The sequence below is a fragment of the Dipodomys spectabilis genome, unplaced genomic scaffold, assembly GCF_019054845.1.
Source record: "Dipodomys spectabilis isolate Male_0828 unplaced genomic scaffold, ASM1905484v1 ptg000043l, whole genome shotgun sequence".
NCBI lineage: Eukaryota > Metazoa > Chordata > Mammalia > Rodentia > Heteromyidae > Dipodomys > Dipodomys spectabilis.
In genome coordinates, this window is record NW_024870720.1 from 29,961,080 (window position 1) to 29,986,611 (window position 25,532).

Sequence of the window (25,532 nt, forward strand, 5' to 3'; positions counted from 1 at the left end):
TTATTTCTAGTTGGTAAAATAGGATATACTTATAAGTAATACAGTATTTGAAATATTTTGTCTCATTCTGTTTTCTTTAAGGTTTTTCAAATTAATTGTGTGTGTATGTGTGTGTGTGCGTGTGCATGTGTGTGTGTGTGCACACATGTGCTGGTACTGGAGTTTGAACTCAGGGCCTGGGTGCTGTCTCAAGACAGGTGCTCTACCACTGGAGTCACAGCTATACTTCCAGCATCTCTTCGACTTTCCTGCCCTGGCTGGCTTCGAACTGCGATCCTCAGATCTCAGCTTCCTGAGTAGCTACAATTACAGTCATGAGCCACTGGTGCTTGAATTTAATTAATTGTTAGATAGAATTTTTAATGCATAACTTTTTTTTCATCACTGGGGCTTATATTGGGATCTCATGACTAGTAGGCAGGTGCTCTACCACTTGAGCCATGTTTCTATACCCATTGTATTGTATTTGAAATCTGTTATTCCATTTTAAGTCATTTTTTTCTATCTATTTGTAAAAATGCTTTTGGTCTCTTAGAGTATATTATTAGTTTCTGTTTTTGAGATTTTAAATGCATGTGGTCAAGTTATTTGTAATTGTAGGCCCATAGTTAATATTTTAAAACTTTAGCTTGGAAAAGTATCACAAGATTATAGTGCTTTAACTAACTTGGAGGCAGGGTCCTCTGAACTTCGGCATTTATAATCAAAAAGTAGGATATAAGATTTTCTTCTTTTGAAAGCAGGTTTTCTTGACTTACTTTCTCTACATGTTCTTTTCCTCTCTTACCAGACCATAAATACAGTATCAGAAGTTATTCGAGGCTGCCAAGTAAACCAAGACTATTTTGCTTCTGTAAATGCACCTTCCAACCCACCAAGGTAGGAAAAGGAGAATACTAGATTGCTCTAAACCCAACTAAGTTAAACACTTAATTGAGTTGTTAAAATATCTCATATAATCATACATCTTACTTTTTTCTTTTGGTGCCGTTACTAGGCTTAGAATTCAGGGCCTAACCATTGTCCCTTAGCTTTTCATTCAAGGCTAGTGCTCTGACACTTGAGCTACAGCTTCAGTTTCAGCTTTTTGGTGGTTAATTGGAAATCAATCTCATGGACTTTCCTGCCCAAGCCATCTTTGATAGCTATCTTGGTCCTTAGATATCAGACTCCTGAGTAGCTAGATTTATAGGTATGAGCCACAAGCATCCAACTACACCTTTAGTTATACATTATAAATCTAGAATTGTTTGGCAATATAAACATATTGATACTTTAAGAGTGCATGTTCTAGTTGAGTGTCAGTGGTAGTTTCATGCGTATAGTCCTAGCTACTCTCAGAAGGCTGAGATCTGAGAATCTTAGTTCAAAGCTGCCCAGGCAGAAAAGTCCATGAGGCTCTTATTTCTAATTAATCTGTAGAAAAGTAGAACTGGAAGTGTGGTTCAGATGGTAGAGCACCAGCCTTGAGCTAAAAAAAACAAGAGCATAAGGCCCTGACTTCAAGTCCCAGAGTGTCTTGGACCTTAGATATTTAGGTTCAGATGGCTCCTTCCCACTTCTCAGATAAGGTAAACAAGTCTCTTTTCTTTTTCTTTTTCTTTTTTTTTTTTTGCCAGTCCTGGGGCTTGAACTCAGGGCCTGGGCACTGTCCCAGAACTCCTTTTGCTCAAGGCTAACACTGTACCACTTGAGCCACAGCACCACTTCTGGCTTTTTCTGTTTTTGTGGTATTGAGGAGTTGAACCCAGAGCTTCATACATACTACGCACACACTTTACCACTAAGCCACATTCCCAGCCCTACAAATCACTTTTCTTAGCTGCATTTTTCCAGATAGATAATGTAAACAAATAACTTTTATAAACTATACTTTCCTTATCTTCAGCTATGGAATTAGAAGCCCTTTACTTGATGGTGTCCTATTCCTCTTCAGTTAACAAAATGACTAGTAATTGATCAATGTATTTGGGTTGTAATGCTTCATTTCATTCTTTTCTTTTTAAATTCCACAGGCCAGCAATTGTAGTACTTCTTATGTCCATGGTTAATGAAAGGCAGCCATTTGTACTGCGATGTGCTGTTCTCTATTGTTTCCAGTGTTTCTTATATAAAAACCAAAAAGGACAAGGAGAAATTGTGGCAACACTTCTACCTTCCACTATTGATGGTAAATAATTTGGTCCTAATGCCTAATACCTATTTTAAAAAGTAAATCATTGCTTTTCAAGCTTTTATTTAAATCTCCGACTCATGCTTTACTTTAAAATATCTTTGTATATTTAGAAAAAAACCCTAAAGATAAATTTATAGAGAGAACATTTGGAGCCATGGCAGAGTTGCATCTTACAATTTCTTTTTCTCTTGCTTTATCAAGTTGTGAAGTGATAATGGTACACATCTATATGTGGGATTCTATTTCATTAGAAATATTTTAAGAATTGGTACAATTATGTATGTTAAGCATTTACACCAATAGCTGACATATAACAGATACCAGTAAACAGAAACTCCATTAATCATGATTGCCATTTTAAAGACTATTAAATTATGCTTAACATTTTGGTTCATTGTCCGATATAGATTAGAGCCATTACCTTTTTTATATATTCTTTTAATACTTCAACTCACCTCAAATGAGTTTATTTATGTCTGCTAACTTTTTAAACTTGGTGCGAGCAGTTTGACATGGATGATTGGAAATATTAGTAGAATTCATTTTAATTACATAAGGTATGAAATATTTTTTTGTCTGTTTAATAATGTTTTAGCCCAGCGCCGTTGGCTCATGCCTGTAATCCTAGCTACTCAGGAGGCTGAGATCTGAGGATTGTGGTTCAAAGCCAGCCTGGGCAAGAAAGTCTGTGAGACTCTGATCTCTAATTAACCACCAGAAAACCAGAAGTGGCACTGTGGCTCAAGTGATAGAGGGCTTGCCTGGAGCTGAATTACTGAGGGACAGCACCCAGGCCCAGAGTTCAAGCCCCAAGACCAACAAAAAAATAAATACACACACACACACACACACAACAAGTTGGTAAAATACTTTACCATAATGAAAATAAGGTTTGGGAGATAATAAAATAACTAAAATATGGCATTATTTTTAGAAAAGTTGTTTTCAATTAAGGTGATGATTTTCTGGACTTAGCCATCATCACTTGTTTTGTTTGTTCTTATTTTTTGTGCCTGTCCTGGGTCTTGAACTCAAAGCCTAAACTTACAGTCCCTGAACTTTTTGCTCAAGGCTTGTACTCTTATCACTTGAGCAACAGCTCCATTTCTGGCTTTTTTGATGGTTAATTGGAGATCAGAGTCTGAAGGGTTTTCCTGCCTGGGCTGGCTTCAGACTGCCTTTCTTGGACCTCAGCCTCATGAGTAGCTAAGATTCCAAGTATGATCCACCACCAGCCTGGCTCATTCATTTGTTTCAAAAAGTAGATTTACTGTTTTGGAAACTGTTTCTTAATATTACTAACAATCATTTAGATCATACTTAGTAGCCAGGTGCCAGTGTCTCACGCCTGTAATCCTAGCTACTCAGGAGGCTGAGATCTGAGATCCCAGTTCAAAGCTAGCCCTGGAAGGAAAGTCTGTGAGATCTTATCGCCAATTAACCACCAGAAAACCAGAAGTGGCACTGTGGCTCAAGTGGTAGAGCTCTCACTTTGAGCTGAAGAGTTCAAGGACAGTGCCCAGGCCCAGAGTTCAAGCCCAAACACAGGCTTTATTTTAAAACAAATGTTTAGATACTATTTGATACTATTTTTGTATGTGTAGAAAACAATTTAAAAATTGTCTTTAAATTTTATTTCCATATAGTCAGTGTCTAATAAACTATCACCTTCTGCTTGTCCTCTTTATAGCAACAGGTAATTCAGTCTCAGCTGGTCAGTTGTTATGTGGAGGTTTGTTTTCTACCGATTCACTTTCAAATTGGTGTGCTGCGGTGGCCCTTGCCCATGCTTTGCAAGAAAATGCTACTCAGAAAGAACAGTTGCTCAGGGTTCAACTTGCTACAAGTATCGGCAACCCTCCAGTTTCTTTACTGCAACAGTGTACCAACATCCTGTCACAGGTAAAACATTCTCTGAGAAGAAGCTTCAGCTATCTATTTTGATGTCAGTGATACAGGACTTAAGGATGTTCTTTGAAGATTCAAATGAAAAGAAAAAAAAAGCACTTATATACTTACTGTTTTATTGTAACTAGAAACGATTTTGTAGAAAGGAACTAATAAAAATTTTTAAATTTATTTTTGCCAGTCCTGGGGCTTGAAATCAGGGCCTGAGCACTGTCCCTGAGCCCCTTTGTGCTCAGTGGCTAGCACTGTACTACTTGAGCCACAGCTCCACTGCGGGCTTCTTCTGGCTATGTGATACTGAGGTATTGCACTCAGGGCTTCATCCATGCTATCACTTCGTGGCTACCACTAAGCCCAGGAATAGTTTTCAAAATAGGTTCAAGATCTACATCATAATGAAAATTCAAGTTATAGATATAAAGATATTTGTTTTATTTTGGTTTCTTTTTTTCATCTTTTAAATCATCCACAGTGCATGCAGTTCTCTCTTCTCAGTAGCTGAATTGAGATCAGTTTATAAGAGTAGAATAAAACAGTTATGAACTGCTTTATCTTCCAGGAATCATAATCTAGAAAGAAAAATGGAATAGCAGTACATTGCATATGTATCATACAGTATAATCCTTAGATGTTTGTGAATTCTCAATCCTAATGCATAAAATTTATTGAGCAAATTGTGGAAAAACAAGAATTTTTTTTTAAAAAACAAGAATTTTTGTGTTCCTTCAGACACGTAAGCAAGAACAATAAAGCTTTATTGAAGTATGGCTGCTAAGGCATTTATGAATGTCACTTCACTATATGACTTGCCTACATGTACTAGCCTTGCTGCTGAACAGTTGAAGAACATACTTTAGCAAAACCATAAAGTCATTGACATTCAAGTACTTGGGGAAGGTTAATGTGTTGGAAAAATCTAAAATTGTTCATTTGTCCTAGCAGTGGAATTATCCTACCCACTCCCTATTATAGTGGGCTATGTCCTTCTTAATTTTAATTTGGTCACACATTGCATTTTTCCTTGTCTTGAACTGCTTTTCCTTTTTGGTACTGGGGATGTTATGCATACCCTCTGCCACTTAGGTACAGCCCCAGTTCTCAGGCCTTATTTGAGCTTCTAGAGAAACATTACTGCCAGCTACAAAGGATACAAATGAAAGCTTTAAGATTAATTACAGTGAAAAGAGTGATATGTGTTTATTCTGGTTTTCCTAGTAATAAAAAAAACTGCATAGTTTTCAAAAATATCTTTATTTATTTAATACTTGGCATTTTCTTGGCGCTAACTGTTCAAAATACTTTTTTTTAAGCCAACAATAACTGAATGCTTTTAACTTTGTTATTGAAGTATGCATAATAGGAAATACTAAAGATAATGGTGTGGTATCCTCCTTCCACTCCAAGTAACACAGTACTATTAAATTAGCCTTTTTTCTCTGAAAAATATATTACCTTTACATGCTAAAAGATTAGACTATTGTCCCAAATTATGGGCTTAAATTATAGAGGAACTTTAAAAAGGATTTAAGGGACTTGTCTAGATTGAGATTTTTCTACAGTAGCAATACTATGAATAATTTTTAATGTATAATTTACAGGGTGATAAGATCGACCGACGGGTATGTATCACTTGATTAAGCCTAGGCATTTTCTTACAACAAGGCTTTTTCTTTGTCTTGGGTTTTGCTGATTGGTTTTTATAACTGCTTGTTTGAAGTTATATTCTACTCACACTTTTACCTGTTAGCAAATTTATCTCTATCACAAGTGGCTCTCCATGTTTTTCTTTGGGACCTCTACTGGTATTACTAAGAACTGTGGTAATGAGAATCTAAACCTGTGTACCTATGCCTCCTCCGGGGATGCTTGCACTTCTGGAATTTCTTGGTTTGGGTTTTTGTGTGTTTTCCCCAAGCTTGCTTCTTTATTTTCCCTAAAACCATTTTATTGGAAGTAAAATTTAGGGTTAAGAATGTTATCTTTAGTAATCAGCATGTGAAGGAATATGTGAGTTTGCTATTCTTTTATTTATGAAGTATAGTAGTAAGTATAATTTTTATAATTTGAGTGGTCTTTAATATTAGGGATTATTCTGCATATAATCCATATGCTACACCCATCATTGGAGATTAGTTTTTGATGTGTTGGGAGAGCATGTTATTTGTATTTGTTTGGTTTGGTTTTCTTTTGAATGTTTAGCACAAAGTGTATATAGCTTAATGTCTATATTTAGGAATCTATCTTTAATTGTACAATGTGGGTAGTAATAACTAAGATCTTGTCAGGAATATTATTTATGATCATAGTTTAACATGTCGTTAAAACATATACACACACATACATACACACACACACAATTTGTAGCTTTAAGCTACAGTTGTGTTGTTTTTTTTTCCCATTGTACTAGGAATTAAATCCCGGGCCTTGTGCATGTTAGGCAAGTACTGTACATATCCAGCCTCAGAATTTTTGCTGTTAAGAAAAATGTCTTATAAGTAACATATCAGTTACTTAAAATGGAATCTTGAGAGGATATTACTTTTTTTCTCTTATTAGTACAAAAGGTTTTTTGTTTTGTTTGTTTTGTTGTTGTTGTTTCTGTTAGTCATGGGGCTTGAACTCAGGGCTTGGGCACTATCCTTGAGATTTGGTTCTCAAGCCCCATGCTCTACTACTTTTGAGCCATAGCTCCACTTCTGGTTTTTGTGGTTAATTGGAGAAGAGTCTCACAGACTTTTCTGCCTGGACTGGCTTCACACCGCGACCCTCAGATCTCAGCCTCCTTAATGCTAGGATTACAGCCATGAGACACCAACACCCAGCTGATTTTATTGTGATATTCCATACATGCATATAATGTGCTTGGGAGGAGATATTAATTTATATAAAGTAAAATACAAAAATGTTGTCAATTGATTTTTGGTATTTGAGTAGACCTTCTAATTTACCACCCATAATATGTTGTAGAATATACCAAATATAGACTAGAATGTACTAAACAAATACATCTATTTGTTTATTGCTGGTCCTGGGGCTTGAACTCAGGAACTGGGTGCTGTCCCTGAGCCACACCTTTACTTCCCAGATGTGGCATGAAGCCATAGCTTCACTTCCCAGCTTTTTCTGTTAATGTACTGAGGAATTGAACCCAGGGCTTCATGCATGCTAGGCGAGCACTTTGTCTACCACTAAGCCACATTCCTAGCCCATTTCCAGCTTTTTCTGAGTAGTTTAATGGAGATAAGAGTCTCACAGACAGGGCTGGGAAGGTGGCTCAGTGGTAGAGCACTTGCCTTGCATGCATGAGGCCCTGGGTTTGATTCCTCAGCACCACATAAGCAAAAAGAAAAAAGCCGGAAGTAGTACTGTGGCTCAAGTGGTAGAGCGCTAGCCTTGAGCTGAAGAGCTGAGGGACAGCGCCCAGGCCCAGAGTTCAGGCCCCATGACCGGACCGCCCCCCCCCCCCCAAAAAAAAAAAAAAAAAAAGAGTCTCACAGACTTTCTGCCTATGCTGGATTTGAACTGCGATCCTTAGATCTCAGCCTGAATAGCTAGAATTACAAGTATGGACCACCAACACTCAGCTATGAAGAATATTTTTACAATCAAAGATATATATATATATATATATATATATATATATATATTTTTTTTTTTTTTTTTTTGGGTGGGTCATGGGGCCTGAACTCTGGGTCTGGGCTCTGTCCTTCAGCTCTTCAGCTCAAGGCTGAAAAAAGTAGAAAAAAACTACACTTGAAATAAATATATAGAGGTATTTTTGTGTGGAAAATTAAATAAACATAATAGCTTATGCTAAAGATTAGATGGGTCAATTTGAAATATTTAGTTTGAAGTTTTCTTTCATCCTGTAAAATCTGATTCTAATAACTAGGCCTTCAGAATATGCTGAAATTACAATTTTAGTCTCTTTATTTTTCTAAATCTCAATAGATCATATACACACATTGCCCATTTTATATAAGAAGTTCAACTTTTTTTTGGTCGGTCATGGAGCTTCACCTCTGGGCCTGGGTGCTGTCCCTCAGCTCTTCAGCTCAAGGTGAGCACTCTACCACCTGAGCCACAGTGCCACTTCTGGTTTTCTGGTGGTTAATTGGAGATAAGAATCTATGAACTTTCCTACCCAAACTGGTTTTGAAGCATGATCCTCAGATCTTAGTCTCTAGAGTAGCTAGGATCATAGGTGTGGGCCACTGGTGCTCAGCCAACTTTTGTTTTTTGAAATCAATTATAGGTATTTTTCCTACAATGTCATTTTTGTTTTGACTTGGTATTTTGTTGGGGATTTGCTTTCCACTCAGTTTTTACTTTTATGGCTTCTATATTTTAAGTCACACTTACCAAGGCACTTAAGACTAAGGAATTTACTCCTATGTTCATCTCATAATTTCTGTGTGTTTTTTTAAATTTAGTCCTTTGTTCCATTTTTCCCAACAAACCATATAAGACATAGATCCACTAACATATTTCTAGATATTCATCTAATTATAACATTATTTATCTTCAGCTTTTAAATTTGGATCATTATAGTATACACAAAAGTTTTTTATGTGATGTGGATATATTTGGTACCCGAAAATGGTTATTCTAAGAATAAATTTATACATAACCATAACATTTAAGTTTGTTACGGGAGTAGTTATAAGTTTTCAATAGCATATGGTTAACGGAGAATGACTGTAATTTTCAACTTTCCAATTTATGTAGTAACATAAAGATATATTGTAAGCACAGTAATGACATATAGGCAAAGAAAACAGAAAAATAATGTATCATATGGAAACCAAATACACATTGGTGTTTACTTGGCAAGTATTTGAAGAAGTCTAATTTGAACTAATTCAACTCAGTGTCAATTATACCTGAGAATAGATTATAGGAAGACCAAGCTACTCACATCAAAGTTTACGATACTAGAATAGTTTGGGCAGGAGGAATTTTTCAGAACATAGTGATTATTTTAAATTTATTCTTTGCTACTATCTTTGAATATTTAGTGATCTATTACTATGATGGTTTTCATTATTTCAGATGTTTTCCTTCTAAAAATACTGCTTATATAGTAATGTAAATATGGGAAGTTGCAATGTCATAAACTAGGAATAATGCACATAGAAGACATAAACATATTGTATTCAAATTTAGAAACCTTTAATTTTCTGGACATGCTAATTTTCAATATTACTTAACTGTATTTGGCAACAGTATAGTACTTAGTGATTCAGGGCACTTAGATAATTTAAATAAACTTTTTCAACCCTTAATTATGTTGTGATTTCTCATGTGACATGTCACTTGTTTGTGTCATTGTCATTGTTACTATTTTCTTATTTGGAAATATGTTCTCATAGAATGTAACTATAAATGGCTCAGATTTTAAAATTAGATTTTTATTATCATTAAGTAGTTGTACAAATGAGCAAATATTTCATCATATTCCCTCAACTCTCCTCACCCCTCCCTCAATTTTCTTTTTTTTCCTTTTGGCAAATCCTGGGGCTTGAACTCGGGGCCTGGGCACTGTCTCAGAGCTTCTTTTGCTCCAGTCTAGTGCTCTACCACTTGAGCCACAGTGCCACTTCTGGCTTTTTCTGTTTATGTGGTACTGAGGAGTAGAACCCAGGGCTTCATGCATGCTAGGCAAGCACTCTATCACTAAGCCACATTCCCAGATTCCCCCTCCCTTCAATTTTCTTATGACTTCATTCTAACCTCCCCCAGAAGATTATTTTGTATTTTTCCTGATTTTAAGAAGGTAGAAATTTTTCCTTTATCGAGAGCTTGTTTTTCACACCTGTAATCTTAGCTAGAGGTTTTAGGATTGGAGGCTAAGATCTGAGGATCGCAGTTTGAAGCCAGCCCATGTAAGAAAGTCTGTGGGGCTCTTATCTCCAATAAACTACTCAAAAAAGTCAGAAATGATGCTATAGCTCAAGTGGCAGAGTAGTAGCCTTGAGCAAAGTTCAAGACCAAGTTTGAGACCCAGACTAGCCAAAAAGAAGGAACTTGTTTATGAAACTGATTGAAGGGGCTGGGAAGGTGGCTCAGTGGTAGAGTGCTTGCCTTGCATGCATGAGACCCTGGGTTGTATTCCTCAGCACCACATAAGCAGAAAAAGCTGGAAGTGGCGCTGTGGCTCAAGTGGTAGAGTGCTAGCCTTGAGCTGAAGAGCTGAGGGACAGCGTCCAGGCCCAGAGTTCAGGCCCACAACCAACCAAAAAAAAAAAAAAAAAAAGAAAGAAACTGATTGAAATACCATTAATTTGTCTGGAAAATTTAGTTTTAGTAGCATGTCTTCACATCAAAATATTTTTTCTCTTTTTTCCTTTTATTGTAAAGATGCTGTACAGAGGGGTTATAGTTACATGAGTAAGGTAATGAATACATTTCTTGTCAAACATTGTTACACACTCCTTTGTTGTCCTTTTCTGCACATAGTATTTAAAATACCCAGTTTGGGGCTGGGAAGGTGGCTCAGTGGTAGAGTACTTGCCTCACATGCATGAGGCCCTGGGTTCGATTCCTCAGCACCACATAAGCAGAAAAAGCCAGAAGTGTGCTGTGGCTCAAGTGGTAGAGCGCTAGCCTTGAGCTGAAGAGCTGAGGGACAGCACTCAGGCCCAGTTCAGGCTCCATGACTGACAAAAATAAAAAATAAAATAACCAGTTTCTGTGTAGGCACATGAATCAATCCAAATTTCTGCACTCTTGTTTATTTTTATTTATTTTTTATCTTTTTAACAATTCTTTTTATTTTTTTTATTGTAAAGATGATGTACAGAAGGGTTGCAGTTACATAAATGAGTGGATTTCTTTTTGAACATGCACTTGTTTATTTTGGAACTTGCGGGCTGTGGTAGACACAGAATTTGTTCTCTTGTTGAATGTTTTCAATGTAGCTTTCTTACAGATCTTTTATATAATGTTTACATTTTTTTATATAAATAGGACCAGATTTTAGGGAAACTTTGCTTGAAAAAAGAAAATGAATGGAAAGAGATTTCTGCTAATTTATCTATTTCAGGGAAGCAAAATACAGACAAGAGTTGGATTACTAATGTTGCTTTGTACCTGGCTAAGCAACTGTCCCATTGCAGTAACACATTTTCTTCACAATTCAGCCAATGTTCCATTTGTATCCTTTATATCTTAGCATCATACATGTAAGTAACTAACTTACATCTTTTAAACTTCTTCTTGATTAGAAGCAGCCCTACACCCAAAATGTTTGAGTCCATTACCCTTTTATTTGTGTTACTACTTTTGAAACTATTATGGCTGTAATGATACACTTGTAAGTTGTGTGTATGTATATCACTGTTTTATAGTGTCTTGAAATACATACAGAATTTCTTGTAGGAAATCTTACATGAAATATATGGTCAATTCAAATTATACAATGAAGTATTCTAGTTATTATAAATCACTAAACTCCTTAACAAAGATTTCAGCTTACAGGACAGATTGCAGAAAATCTTGGAGAAGAAGAGCAGTTGGTCCAAGGCTTATGTGCCCTTCTGTTGGGCATTTCAATTTACTTCAATGATAACTCACTTGAGAACTATGTGAAGTAAGTAAGAATAAAATGACCTTCCTAGGGGCTGGGAAGGTAGCTCAGTGGTAAGAGTGTTTGCACTGTATGCATGAGGTCCTGGGTTTGATTCCTCAGCACCATATAAACAGAAAAAGCCAGAAGTGGCACTGTGGCTCAAGTGGTAGAGCGCTAGCCTTGAGCTGAAGAGCTGAGGGACAACACCCAGGCCCAGAGTTCAGGCCCATGACCCCCCCCCCCCCCCCAAAAAAAAAAGACCTTCTAATGGCAATGAGAAATAAGGAAATAAGGATATATTTTTCACCTAAAGTATAATTGGACCCATTTTTTTAAGCATCTCAATATTTTATCTCTTAAGGGAGAAACTAAAACAACTAATAGAGAAGAGGATTGGCAAAGAGAATTTCATAGAGAAACTAGGATTTATTAGCAAACATGAATTGTACTCCAGAGCATCACAGAAACCTCAGCCAAACTTTCCCAGTCCAGAATACATGATATTTGATCATGAGTTTACAAAGCTGGTAAAAGAACTTGAAGGTAAGGTTTATACTGATATTTAGTAGAAGGTAATGTTGATTATGTTGTGTATGTATTTTCTAGATATATACAGACTATATGATAAATCCCAAAGTTGATCTGTAGCCCATTGAAAGACTTCAGCTTCTGTAATAATGGAAAGATACTACATTTATATCATGAGTTAGGTTTTTTTTTTTAATTGGTAAAGTCATAATAGTACTTATGATGTTTAAAACAGGACTGGTGGCAGAGCATGTGTTTAGCATGTGTGAGGCCCTAGATTTGATACTACCACAAAAGCAAACAAAAGTTTTAACAAATTTTAAATAAGCTCTCTTTTATAGGTGTTATAACTAAAGCTATTTATAAGTCCAGTGAAGAAGATAAAAAAGAAGAAGAGGTAAAGAAAACATTAGAACAGCATGACAACATTGTGACTCACTATAAAAATATGATTCGAGAGCAAGTAAGTACTAACTAGTGAATTGTCCTCTCATTATTGATTAGTACTTTCTTTTTTTTTTTTTTTGGGTCCGGTCATGGGGCCTGAACTCTAGGCCTTGGCGCTGTCCCTCAGCTCTTCAGCTCAAGGCTAGCGCTCTACCACTTGAGCCACAGCGCCACTTCCGGCTTTTTTCTTTTTTCTTATGTGGTGCTGAGGAATCGAACCCAGGGCCTCACACATGCAAGGCAAGTGCTCTACCACTGAGCCACCTTCCCAGCCCTTGATTAGTACTTTCTACTGTAGAGAAGAATTTTCCTGCATTTCAAATGAAAGAGGCTGCAGAAAGTAAAACTCATTATTTTCAAAAGCATCTGAATATTGAACAAATTGAGCCCTTGAATGTGTACTAAGCACACAATGTTGTATATTAAAAATGTGAATCATGGCTGGGAATGTGGCTTAGTGGTAGAGTGCTTGCTTGCTTAGCATGCATGAAACTCTGGGTTTAATTCCTCAGTACCACATAAACAGAAAAAGCCAGCAGTGGCACTGTGGCTCTAGTGGTAGAGTACTAGCCTTGAGTAAAAAGAAGCTCTGGGACAGTGCCCAGGCCCTGAGCTCAAACTCTAGGATGGCAAACAAACAAAAAAATCCCATGAATCAGACATATTCTCATATCAGTCCCAGAGGGATTTGTAAATTAATTACTGTATTGTCTAGTAATAAACCTAGTCTTCGTAATGACAGCAGCAAGAGATACCTAATTTAGTGAAGTAGGAGCAAAGGCTTGCAGAAAATAGAAGTAGAGCTCTAAAAGGATGCACACGGATGAACTACACAAAAAGATAAAGAAGAAAGGCAGAATATGGCAAACAACGTTAAGTTTAACTGTAGTGTTGTTGGCATGTACATAAACATTCTTCCAGCCATGTGAAGAAGAAATTTAAGGGTCAAGGCTAGTGGAAAAGAGCCCACAAGAAGTTTACTGTGGAGGCTGGAAATGTGGCTTAGTGGTAGAGTGCTTGCCTAGTGTGTATGAAGTCCTGAGTTCAATTCCTCAGTACCACATGAACAGAAAAAGCCAGAAGTGGTGCTGTGGCTCAAGTAGTAGAGTGCTAGCTTTGAGCAAAAGATGCTCAGGGACAGTGTCCAGGCCCTGACTTCAAGCCCAGGACTGGCCAAAAAAAAAAAAAAAAGTTTACTTTGGGAGTAGGTTACCCTTTTTGTTAACTGTATTTTACAGACTCATTCAGCATGGTTTTGAGATCTTTTGTTTTCAGTAGTAGTTACTGAACTCAAGGCCTCCTACCTCCAGTGAGGCAGGTTTATCCCCTTCCCTGTCATTTTCTGTCCTATAGTAACATTGAAATTGAAATTGAAATTTTAAGGAAGTGGTAATACTGTAATACAGTTAATATTCAATCTAAGCCTGTCAGTTCAAAGCAAACCAAAAACTAGAATTATCTGATCAAAATTTAAGTCATCACACTACTTTAGCATTAGTAGGATTTTTCATTTACGTGTTGGTACAAATACAGTCATTTCCAGTTGGTAAAGTAATACTTTGGCATAATGAAAACTACTCAGAGGGGCTGGGAAGGTGGCTCAGTGGTAGAGTGCTTGCATTGCATACATGGGGCCCTGGGTTTGATTCCTCAGCACCACATAAGCAGAAAAAGCCAGAAGTAGTGCTGTTGCTCAAGTGGCAGAGCCCTAGTCCTGAGCTGAAGAGCTGTGGGACAGCTCTCAGGCCCAGAGTTCAGGCCCCACGACCGACCAAAAAAAAGAAGAAACTACTTGGAACGTGATGTATAGCCTACATTTGGAAGAAAAAAAGTGATTTGACACAATTACTGTAGTGACTCATTTTAAAATATTTTTTATATTCCACTTACATACACCACTCAGTACTGTTTGGCACTAAATATAGCATATAGAGCTATAAAATGTTTATAGCCTTTGAATCCTAAAGAAATTCTTCAAAATTCAGGAAAATATCAAGAGTAAAGATAGTATTGTAATGTTATTGAGTATTTAAAAAATGGAAAGCAACCTGTCTTAAATGTCTAATATAATTTATATCTTCCAAGTAACCACCAAAAGCCACATGTGGAGTTGTGGCTCAGATAGTTGGGCAAAGCTCAGGGACTGCATCCAGGCTCTGAGTTTAAGCCACAGGACCAGCACACACAAAAAATATGACTGAGAAACTGTGTGGCAATGTGGTAAAATTATGGGACAAATAGTAAGTTAACTAAATATGTATGAACTGATTATAAGAAATTTAAAAACATGCACTGGAAATCAAAAGAAAATAAAGAAATTATCAAATTCCCACTGTAGTAAAATTATGATGGCAAGAGTTGAAAGCTCTTTTTTTCCCCACCTTTAAATGGTCTATGAGTAATATAGATTTACATGTATATCTGAATTAACTAAGTTTAATAGGTATATAGTTCTGAAATGGCTTGATGAACCATAAAATGGAGTTTTTCATTTGAATTTTCTCCATAATTGCAGCAAGACTGCATGTTGTGCCATAGTGTTTGTTAATGAGGCCCTGCTTGAAATCTTGGATTTCTGTTGCATGCTAATTGACTTTGCCTTGGGGCATATATTCATGTATTAATGTTTAATTATTAAATGACTTTGACAGTGTTGGTACTTTGAACTGTTGACCACAAAAACCCTCTACTTTTTTTTTTTTTTTTTTCTGTGAGTCCTGGAGCTTCAACTCAGGGCCTGGGCACTGTCCCTGAGCTTCTTTTGCTCAAGGCTAGCACTCTGTCATTTGAGCCAAAGTGCTACTTCTGGCTTTTCTGTTTATGTGGTACTGAAGAATCTTAACCCAGGGCTTCCTGCACGCTAGGCAAGCACTCTATCACTAAGCCACATTCCCAGCCCCTTCTATATTTTTTAATTGTTCATTTGCTTAATACTATTAAGTTAAAACACTTGAATTACATTTTGTTTTATAGGATCTACAGCTAGAGGATTTAAAACAGCAGGTTTCTACATTAAAATGTCAAAATGAACAGCTCCAGACAGCAGTCACACAGCAAGTATCTCAAATTCAGCAGCATAAAGATCAGTATAATCTTCTTAAAATACAGCTAGGTAAGTAGAGCTAGTCATCAGCACTGTAGTGTCCAGGTAACATTCTTTTTTTTTTCCTGTCTCTTTAGTCATTGTGGCTAACATATGTCAAAAACAGTTTAAAGCAAAATGGCTTGGTAATTTTTTTTTTTTTTTAAGCTGCCTTTAATCCTAGCTACACAGGAGGCTGAGTTCTGAGGCTTATGGTTCAAAGTCAGCCTGGGCAGGAAAGTCCATGAGACTCATTTTCAGTTAACCACCAAAAAACCAGAAGTGAGGTATGGCTAAAGTGGCTGAGTGCTAGCTTTAAGCAAAAAAAAAAAAAAACTCAGGAGTAGTATCCAGGCCCTCAGTTCAAGCCCTGGGATCAGCATACACACACAAAATAATAATTAAGATTGAATCTTTAAAAATGAAGTTTAAGCTCCTGGCTGCTTTATTGATCATGTGACCCAGTCATTTTTGTTAATCCTGGCTTGGCTACACATTAGACTCTTGTGATATACTTTGTAAAAATATACCAATACAAAGCTAGATCTGAAGTATACTGGGACATGATAAATTATGCAAGGCTAGCCATTCACACATTGGGAAACTAAAGGAGGATACTCTTAGGATACTCATAGGGTACTAAAGGAGTATACTCTTAAGAACCCAAAGGCATAACACTTCTGAACATTTAAAATACTGTTTATTGAAACAAGTTGTGGGAAATGAAGCATATTTTTGTTGTTGGGGGTGATGGTGGTGGTGTGGTGTGTGTTTTTTCTGTTGGAGGGGTCAAGAGGGAACACAGAATTGGAGGGAGGAAGAACAAACAGTGGCAGTTCACAGCAGACACTGTGGAAAAAGAACTGTGCAACTTGTAGGCAAAGATGAGAGGGGGAAACTGGGGGAAGGCAAAGGAAGGATTGACAGCATCCAAAATAGAAACGTACTCATTACCCAACTTATAAAATGGCAACCTCAGCCGGGTGCCAGTGGCTCATGCCTGTAATCCTAGCTACTCAGGAGACTGAGATCTGAGGATTGCGGTTCAAAGCCAGCCCAGTCCATGAGACTCTTATTGCCAGTAAACCACTCGGAAAACCAGAAGTGGCGCAGTGGCTCAAGTGGTTGAGTGCTAGCCTTGAGCTGAAGAGCTGAGGGACAGAGTTCAGGCCCAGAGTTCAAGCCTCATGAACGATTAAATAAATAAATAAATAGTCTCTCTTAATAATAACATTAAAGTTTTATTTTAAAAAATACCAGTGCTGTGGGAACCCATTGGAATTTAAGATTTATTTAATCTGTTATAGGGTCTAGTATCAATTATTAGTTTCCCCAGATGATTTAATAGTTGAGAATGAATGATCTAGTCTTTCAATTTCCTCATCTCTAAAATGGAGATAATAGGGGCTGGGAAGGTGGCTCAGTGGTAGAGCGCTTGCCCTTGCATGCCTGAGGCCCTGAGTTCGATTCCTCAGCACCATATAAGCAAAAAGAAAGAAGGCAGAAGTGGCCCTGTGGCTCAAGTGGTAGATCGCTAGCCTTGAGCTGAAGAGCTGAGGGACAGCGCCTAGGCCCAGAGTTCAGGCTCCACGACCGGACCCCCCCAAAAAAATAAATAAAATAAAATAATATGGAGATAATAGTGTTTGTGTCATCTGAGAATACTTAAAAACTCTAATTGATTTTCTGAGAAATGGTCAGAGCTCAAATGTTTGTAACTTTTTTCTTATGTCTTTCTTCCTTTTTTTGTGTGGTGATACTGAGGATGAGGCTTAGAGCCTAGCACATGCCAGTTAAGCCCTGTTTTACTGAGATACATTTATGGAACTCAAATGCATGCAAATAATATCATCTCATAGCATTTTATGATTCAAATACTCCTTTACTTAGAAATACAAAGTTTGTTTTATTTGTAAGAGGATAACTAAAGTGTCCAGGAATTTTTTTCTTCCTTTATTATGACAGTATAGCTCATATAGATAGCTAGCTAGAGTTTCTTAAAGAATTTTACTTTCTCCCACAATGATTAACAGAATTGGAATTAAAATGGCTATAATTTTTCATCATAGGTCACCAAACCATATACGTTAGTACGATTAGGCTTGTTTTCCTCCTACAAGCCCTGAAAATATTATCAGTTCAACATTCGTATCAATATGCTGTTTTGCAAGTAGAAAATAAAAAATGCTCCCAAATTAATTTAGCTAAGAAAGTTGTATATTTGAGTCTTACAGCTATAGTAATATAATATGCTAGCCATCTAGATAAAACAAAATGATGCCAGCCACCAGTGGCTCACACCTGTAATCCTATCTACTCAGGAGGCTGAGATCTGAGGATCACAGTTCAAAGCCAGTCCAGGCAGGAAAGTCTGTGAGACTCTTTATTCACCAGAAAACCAGAAGTGATGCTTTGGCTCAAGTGGTAGAGCACTCACTCCCCTTGTGCTGAAGAGCTCAGGGACAGAGCCCAGGCCCAGAGTTCAAGCCCCATGACCGATTAAAAAAAGAAAGAAAAACTTACATTCCATTCTGGCTTTTCCAATTTTATTCCTGTTTAATAGGAAAAGACAATCATCATCAGGGTTCTTACAATGATGGAGCTCAGATGAATGGCATTCAGCCAGAAGAAATTAGTAGGTTGCGAGAAGAAATAGAAGAATTAAAAAGTAACCAGGAACTTTTGCAAAGCCAGTTGGCTGAGAAGGACTCTTTGATTGAAAATCTGGTAAGTAGATATTAAATTTAAATAAAAGATCAAGAATGATTTTTATCATCTTGTTTGATTGTATTGCTAGCTCCCATAAACTACAAAATCATTAAGGTATGAGCTTTGGAATTAGACTAAGCTTCACTGCTCCTTAGACAATTGATTTTTTTTTTTTTTTTTTTTGGTCGTGGGCCTTGAACTCAGGGCCTAGGCGCTCTTTTTGCTCAAGGCTAGCACTCTACCACTTTGAGCCGCAGCTCCACTTCTGGTTTTTCTAGTGGCCAGTTAGAGAGAGGTAAGAGTCTCATGGACTTTTCTGCCCAGGAGGACTTGGAACCTCAGTCCTTAGATCTCAGCCTACTAGGATTAGAGGCAGGAGCCACCAGTACCAGGCTGATAATTGATTTTTTTTTTTTTTTTTGGCCATTCCTGGGGCTTGAACTCAAGCCTGGGTGCCCTCCCTGACCATCATTGTCCTCATCGTCCTCCTCCTCCTTTTTCCTCCTCCTTCCCCCCTCCTTCCTGTTCCTCCTCCTTCTCTTCCTCTTCCTCCTCCTTCTTCCTCCTCCTCCTCCCTCCTTCCTCCTCCTCCTCCTCCTCCTTCTTCTTCTTCTTTCTTTTTCTTTCTTCTTTTTGTGCTAGTAATGGAGTTGAATTCCAGGCCCCAGTGCTGTCCCTGAGCATTTTTTGCTCAAGGCTAGTACTCTACCACTTTAAGCCACAGCTCCTCTTCCAGCTTTTTGTGGTTAATTGGAAATGAGTCTCATAGACTGTTCCTAGCTTCAAACTGGGACTCTCAGATCTCAGCCTCCCGAGTAGGTAGGATTACAGGCATGAGCCACTAGCACCCAGTTTAGATAATTGAATTTAAAGCAACTTAGGAAGTCTGTTTAAACTTGTTTCTTCATTTTGTTTTTTCAATGCTAGGAACTGAACATTTTTTTTAAGGGGAAAAACATTTTTTATTCTGGGTTGTAGACATTAAGGGATGTGTACATGAGTTATAGTCATTGGATTTTTTTTATTGTGAAATTACATGTACAATTACATGAGCAAGATAATGAGTACATTTCTTGTCAAGCATTGTAACCTCCCCTTCTCATCCCATCCTCCCTCTGCCCTCCCCCCAAAGTTGTAAAGTTCGCTTTCGACATAACGACTTGTACATCTCATTGTTGCAATGGGTCCACCTGTATCCCTATTTAAACAATTTGTTTTTTCCCTTCCCCTCCACAAATTATACCAACACCAAATACAGTGAAAGCAGGGGTTATACCGTGGGGAACTGAACGTTTTGATTCTTGACCTACCAGTAGGTAATGATGATGGCAATGACTATTTCAGAGATTTAAGTGAAATAATATTTTAATTCAAAGAAGTAGTTCAGTACATGATTGTTTGTATGTTTTTTCTCCTTAACTTCAGATATAATAAACTACTTGTTACAATTTTATTAGCTATAGAAAAGCAGTAGTAATATATGCTATACTGAAATATAAAAACTAGAATGTTGATAAAAAATTTTGGGGAAGCATCTATAAGATGTAATTTATATGTACAGTACTGTTTCAACTTTTTTCTTGCTGTTTAGACCGAATTTACTTCACTGTTTGTTTCTCTTCTCAGAAATCTCGAACATCTGGTATGAATGAGCAGTCTTCAGCAACAGCCTCAGCTAGAGATTCTGAACAAGTTGCAGAATTAAAACAGGTAGTTTTCCAGATTGACTTGGATTCTGTTTTGTTTTAATTATAATACAGTACCAGTCCTATTAGTTTCATAATGTAAAACTACTTTGATTGTAGTTGATAGACAGTAATTGACAGGTGATGCTAGACATTTGAAAGTCTAAAAGTGGGCTTTAACTATGGTAGTGGTATTTTGCTTTTCATTGTGTTTTGTTTTTCTTTTTCTTTTTTTCCTTTGGTCGGTTGTGGGGCTTGAACGCTAGGCCTGTCCCTGAGTTCTTCAGCTCAAGGCTAGCACTCTACCACTTGAGCCACAGTGCCACTTCTGGCCTTTTCTGTTTATGTGGTGCTGAGGAATAGAACTCAGGGCCTCATGCATGCAAGGCAAGCACTCTCTTGCTGAGCCACCTTCCTAGCCCCCATGTTTTTTTCATTGATGTTTTACCAGTTTTCAGCATTTCACCAAGATTATTTGTAGATTATCAATAAGAAGCTTAAAAGAATATTTGTAATATAAATATAAATATATTAAGATATATTTATAAATTGCAAATATGAAATCTAATTTTTATTACTGTTAAGAATTGCTTGCTGGGTGCCAGTGGCTCATGCCTGTAATCCTAGCTATTCAGGAGGCTGAGATCATAGTTCAAAGGAAAGTCCATGAGACTCTTATCTCCAGTTAACCATCAGAAAACCAGAAATGGCTCTGTAGCTTAAGTGGTAGAGTGCTAGCCTTGAGCTGAAGAGCTAAGGGACAGTGCCCAGGCCCAGAGTTCAGACCCACGACTGATTAAAAAAAAAATGTATGCTATAACACAAAAATAACAACAAAAATGGCCAGGCATTGGTAGCTCACACCTGTAATCCTAGCTATTCAGGAGGCTGAGATCTGAGGATCATGGTTCAAAGCCAGCCTGGGCAGGAAAGTCCTGGAGACTCTTATCTCCAATAAATCACTCAGAAAACCAGAAGTGGTGCTGTGGCTCAAGTGCCTGGAGCTGAAGAGCTGAGGGATAACACCCAGGCCCAGAGTTTAAGCCCCACAACAGACAAAAGAAAAAAAATAACAAAAATGTGAATTAAGTAAATACAAGTGACAAAACATCAACAACCTGAAGCTATACTTGATGTAATAAATAGTCCTGAGATACTAAGTGTCTGCCAAGACACAAAGTCCACTGACCATTAACTGACTAGTTCCAAGTTTGAGGCACAGGTGTACTGTAAGAATGTACACTAAGGGGCTGGGAAGGTGGCTCAGCGGTAGAGCGCTTGCCTTGCATGCATGAGGCCCTGGGTTTGATTCCTCAGCACCACATAAGCAAAAAGAAAAAAGCTGGAAGTGGCACTGTGGCTCAAGTGGTAGGGTACTAGCCTTGAGCTGAAGAGCTGAGGGACAGTGCCCAGGCCCAGAGTTCAGAGCCCACAACCGGACCCCCCCCCCAAAAAAAAAAGAATGTACACTAAAAGTGTACAAGGATTTCTGTAAGACTCAGGATAACTAACTTCAATGTCATAATACATTTCAAATTTGTGACATGTTTGTTCCCTCTCAAACCACTGAAGTTTCCTATAGTCTTCTTAAGGGACTTTAGGGAAACACAGTTCTTTGACTTTGCGTTTTGAGATAATTTTAGACTTATAGAATTATTACAAAAATAGTTCAAAGAGCTACTTGTCTTTTATCATCGTCTCCTAAGGCTGAAAACCCACAGAAACTTAGTGTAATTACCAAGAGATGTAATGCTTTAAACCAAACTGCTTTAGTTCATTGGCTTTATTATTACTCACCAGCATTTTTTTAATTAATACTCTGTTTCAATCACAATCTAGCCTTCTTAGTTATTCTGTATATTTAGCTTACCTAATCTGTAACACTTCCTCTTGTCTTTCTTTGTCTTTTATTAACTCTGACCTGGAGGCTTTCAAATACTGACTATTCAAGTGAAAGGCTAGAACAAAGTCTTCTAAGCAAAAGGCCCTCCTAAACAGGTTGGGGTAGTAATGCTAATATCAGATAAAACATATTTCAAGTTACAATTAGAAAAAACAAGGACAGGGGCTGGGAAGGTGGCTCAGTGGTAGAGCGCTTGCCTTGCATGCTCGAGGCCCTGGGTTCGATTCCTCAGCCCCACATAAGCAAAAAGAAAAAGCCGGAAGTGGCACTGTGGCTCAAGTGGTAGAGTGCTAGCCTTGAGCTGAAGAGCTGAGGGACAGCGCCCAGGCCCAGAGTTCAGGCCCCACGACCGGACCAAAAAAAAAAAAAAAAAAAGAAAAAACAAGGACATTTCATATTAATAAAGTGAACTCTCCATTAGGTTTCTGTCTGATGTGGTTCCCTGGTTTTGATTATTTTCTTTGGGTTATAGTTCTCCTTTTAGTATTTTTGGTAATGCTGGCTTCTTGTTCATGAATTTCTTTAATTTCTCTTTATTATTAAAGAGTTTGGTTTCTCTGTTGAATGTAAATGCTAGTTTCACTGGATATACCAGTCTGGGTTGGCAGTTACTGGTTTTCAGAGCTTGGATGGTATTTTTCCAGGCTCTCCTTGCATTGAGGGTTTGTATGGAGAGATCTGCAGTGATTCTAATTTTCTTTCCATTGTAGTATAGCTCCTAATTTTACAGTATTTAAAATCAGATCTTTGCAATTCAGGTCTAATGTCTTTACTACAGTGTGTCTAGAAGTGTTTTTTCTAGGATCCTGTCTTCTAGGTGTTCTATATGCTTCTGTTATGTGGGTAAGGTTTTCTCTTTTGAGATTGGGGAAATTTTCTATAATAATCTTACTGAATAAATGTTACATCTCTCTATTCTGGTATTCCTCTCCACTGATCCCAATTATAGGAAGATTAGATTTCTTGGCATTGTCTGTCAGTTCTTGGACTTTCCTTCTGAGTGTTCCCCCCCCCACCCCATATCTAATACTTTCTTCTCCAGCTCCTCTTTTTTATCTTCAACTCAAGATATTCTATTTCCTAAGGCTTTCATTGTGGTTTGCATTGTGGTTTGTATTGCAGAAATTGATCTATTTATGATTTCTATATTGGTTCTCAAAGTGTTAATTTCATCTTTTTAACAAGGTATGTTCTGTGTCTATTCTTGACTGCATCTCTTTTTTTAGGTCTTGGAATTCCTTTGATATTTCTTCTCTATACTCTTGAAATTGCTGTTGTATCTCTATTTTTATTTCTTTGGCCAATTCTGCCATCATCTCTTTAATATTTTGTTTTCCATTTCTTTGCTCTCACTGGAGTTCTTTCGTGGGTTGCTGCTGGCTTTTGGGTTTGGTTTGTTGTCTTGATTGTTCATGAATCTTGAAATCTTCCTTTGTGTTTTACCCATTTGGGTTCAGGATTTGTGAGGTCTGGGGTCCAAGCTCTGCCTGTTGGTGTTCAACAGGTAGGAGCCTTCACTTAGGGCCACTGTGGGTACTCTCTTGGCAGTTGCCAGCAGCAGGAGCCTGTGCATGTTTTGTGGTACTGGTCAGGGTCCAGTGGCCTAGGCGGCTTAGGATTCCGGTTGGGGTACCCGTGCTTGTCAGTTCCCAGCAGGCTGGGGGCACTCCTGCAGCAGTTAGAGCTCAAGCACAATTCCCAGCTCCGCTCAGCCAGCTGCTCCATCTCCGCCAGGGCACGCAGAAGGGGCTGCTGGAGCTCGTGCACAGTTCCTGTGGTGGGGGCATGGAGGGGGTCCCTGGTGGGGTACTCACTGATCCTGGAACTGGTTAAGGGCTGTCCAGCAGTGCTATGATCCACTCCCCCCCTCCGCCCCTTGTGGGCTGAGCAGTGGCGGTGGGAGCCCCTGGTCTGGTTTCAGGTACCTTGCCTGGGGTCTTTGTTTACACTCTCAGGATGGCGCTGTGGGCCCTGTGGGAGTTTTCTGCAATTGGGTTCTAAGGTCAGCTTGCCGCTTTTGAGGCTTGGGGTTGTGGAACGGCCCTGCCAGCAATGGCTCTTTGCACTTTTCTTTGTGCAAGTTCTGAGGGTTATTTTTCCTTTTCTTTTTTCAGTTCCTGTATTTCTCTGATTGTTCACCTTTTTGCTGTTGTCCATCTCTTGGGGGAACTATGTATTGGAACCCAAATTCTCTATTTAGTTGGAGAGGGCTCTGGTATTTCCCTACTGTTTTCTCCTTAATTTTTATTCTTGAACACAGAGTTCAAAAATAGTTATTTAGAGGGCTGGGAAGGTGGCTCAGTGGTAGAGCACTTGCCTTGCATGCCTGAGGCCCTGGGTTCGATTCCTCAGCACCACATAAGCAAAAAGAAAAAAGCCGGAGGTGGCACTGTGGCTTAAGTGGTAGAGCGCTAGCCTTGAGCTGAAGAGCTGAGGGACAGTGCCCAGGCTCAGAGTTCAGGCCCCACGACCAGACCCAAAAAAAAAAAAAAAAAGTCAAAACAAAAAATAGTTATTTAGAATTAGATTTTAAAACTTGAAAGTTATGGTTTTAGAGAGTGAGTACAGTCAAGAAAGGATATAATTTTTTAAAATTTAATCATGTAAATAGACAATTTTTTTGTTTTTTTTAGGGGGTCAGTATGGGGTTTGAACTCAACCTGGGCACTGTCTCTGAGCTTTTTGGCTTAGAGTTCTACCACTTTGATCCACAACTGCACTCCCGATTTGGGGGTAGTTAATTGGAAAATCGAATTTCAAGGACTTTCCTGCCCAAGCTCCCTTCAAAGCACAATCCTCAGATCTCAGCCTCCCTGAGTATCTAGAATTATAAGCATGAGTCACCAGGTCCCAGCTAATAGACATCTTAATGAAATTGAAACTATTTGATGTTACAACTCAATTCTTTCTGTCTCTTAGGAGGTAGCAGCATTGAAGGCTCAGTTGAATTCGAAGTCTGTAGAGATTACAAGACTACAGACAGAAAAGCATGACCTACTACAGAAAACAGAAGCATTTGTAAGTTAATTCTCTTCTGCAAAGTAGTAAACATGAGATTGGTATATTATTTCTCAGTGGCAATGAAAAGAAATGGATTTATCTGTTAGTTTTCTCTGATTGCTCACTGCCAGAGTCCTAGTGAGACACTTTCTGGTCGCTGTGACAGCCATTTTGTACCTAGACTCCAAGGTCAGTTTATTCAGTTATTTAGTGGTTTATTTATTCACTTATTTATTTTTGTTCTGGTCCTGGGGCTTGAACTCGGGGGCCTGGGCACTGTCTATGAGCTTTATCACTCAAGGTTAGCTCTCTACCCACAGTTCCACTTCTAACCTTTTGGTGGTTAATTGGAGGTTAGAGTCTCACAGACTATCCTGCATGGACTGGCTTCAAACTGTAATCCTCAGATCTCAGCCTCCTCAGTAGCTAGGATTACAGATGAGACACACTGGTACGTGACTCCTTAATGATAGATTTTGCTGCCCATGTTTATCCCCTTTGGTCCAAGCTGACAACTTTTCTGC

General features: G+C 38.2%; 1 protein-coding gene across 4 annotated transcripts in view; it reads left to right on the forward strand.

Moving 5' to 3' along the window:
- Uso1 (USO1 vesicle transport factor) overlaps positions 1–25,532 on the forward strand; it is a 77,960-nt gene that overhangs the window by 46,498 nt on the left and 5,930 nt on the right. For 2 of the 4 annotated variants that reach the window (XM_042678043.1, XM_042678044.1), the window contains exons 11-22: positions 791–879; positions 2,016–2,170; positions 3,867–4,078; positions 5,683–5,703; positions 11,130–11,240; positions 11,557–11,675; positions 12,016–12,197; positions 12,524–12,645; positions 15,603–15,741; positions 18,275–18,438; positions 20,047–20,130; positions 24,928–25,026. In XM_042678043.1, the coding sequence (XP_042533977.1) occupies positions 791–879; positions 2,016–2,170; positions 3,867–4,078; positions 5,683–5,703; positions 11,130–11,240; positions 11,557–11,675; positions 12,016–12,197; positions 12,524–12,645; positions 15,603–15,741; positions 18,275–18,438; positions 20,047–20,130; positions 24,928–25,026 (1,497 nt within the window). The remainder of the gene's footprint in view (positions 1–790; positions 880–2,015; positions 2,171–3,866; positions 4,079–5,682; positions 5,704–11,129; positions 11,241–11,556; positions 11,676–12,015; positions 12,198–12,523; positions 12,646–15,602; positions 15,742–18,274; positions 18,439–20,046; positions 20,131–24,927; positions 25,027–25,532) is intronic. The other 2 variants (XM_042678045.1, XM_042678046.1) reach the window with 1 other exon arrangement.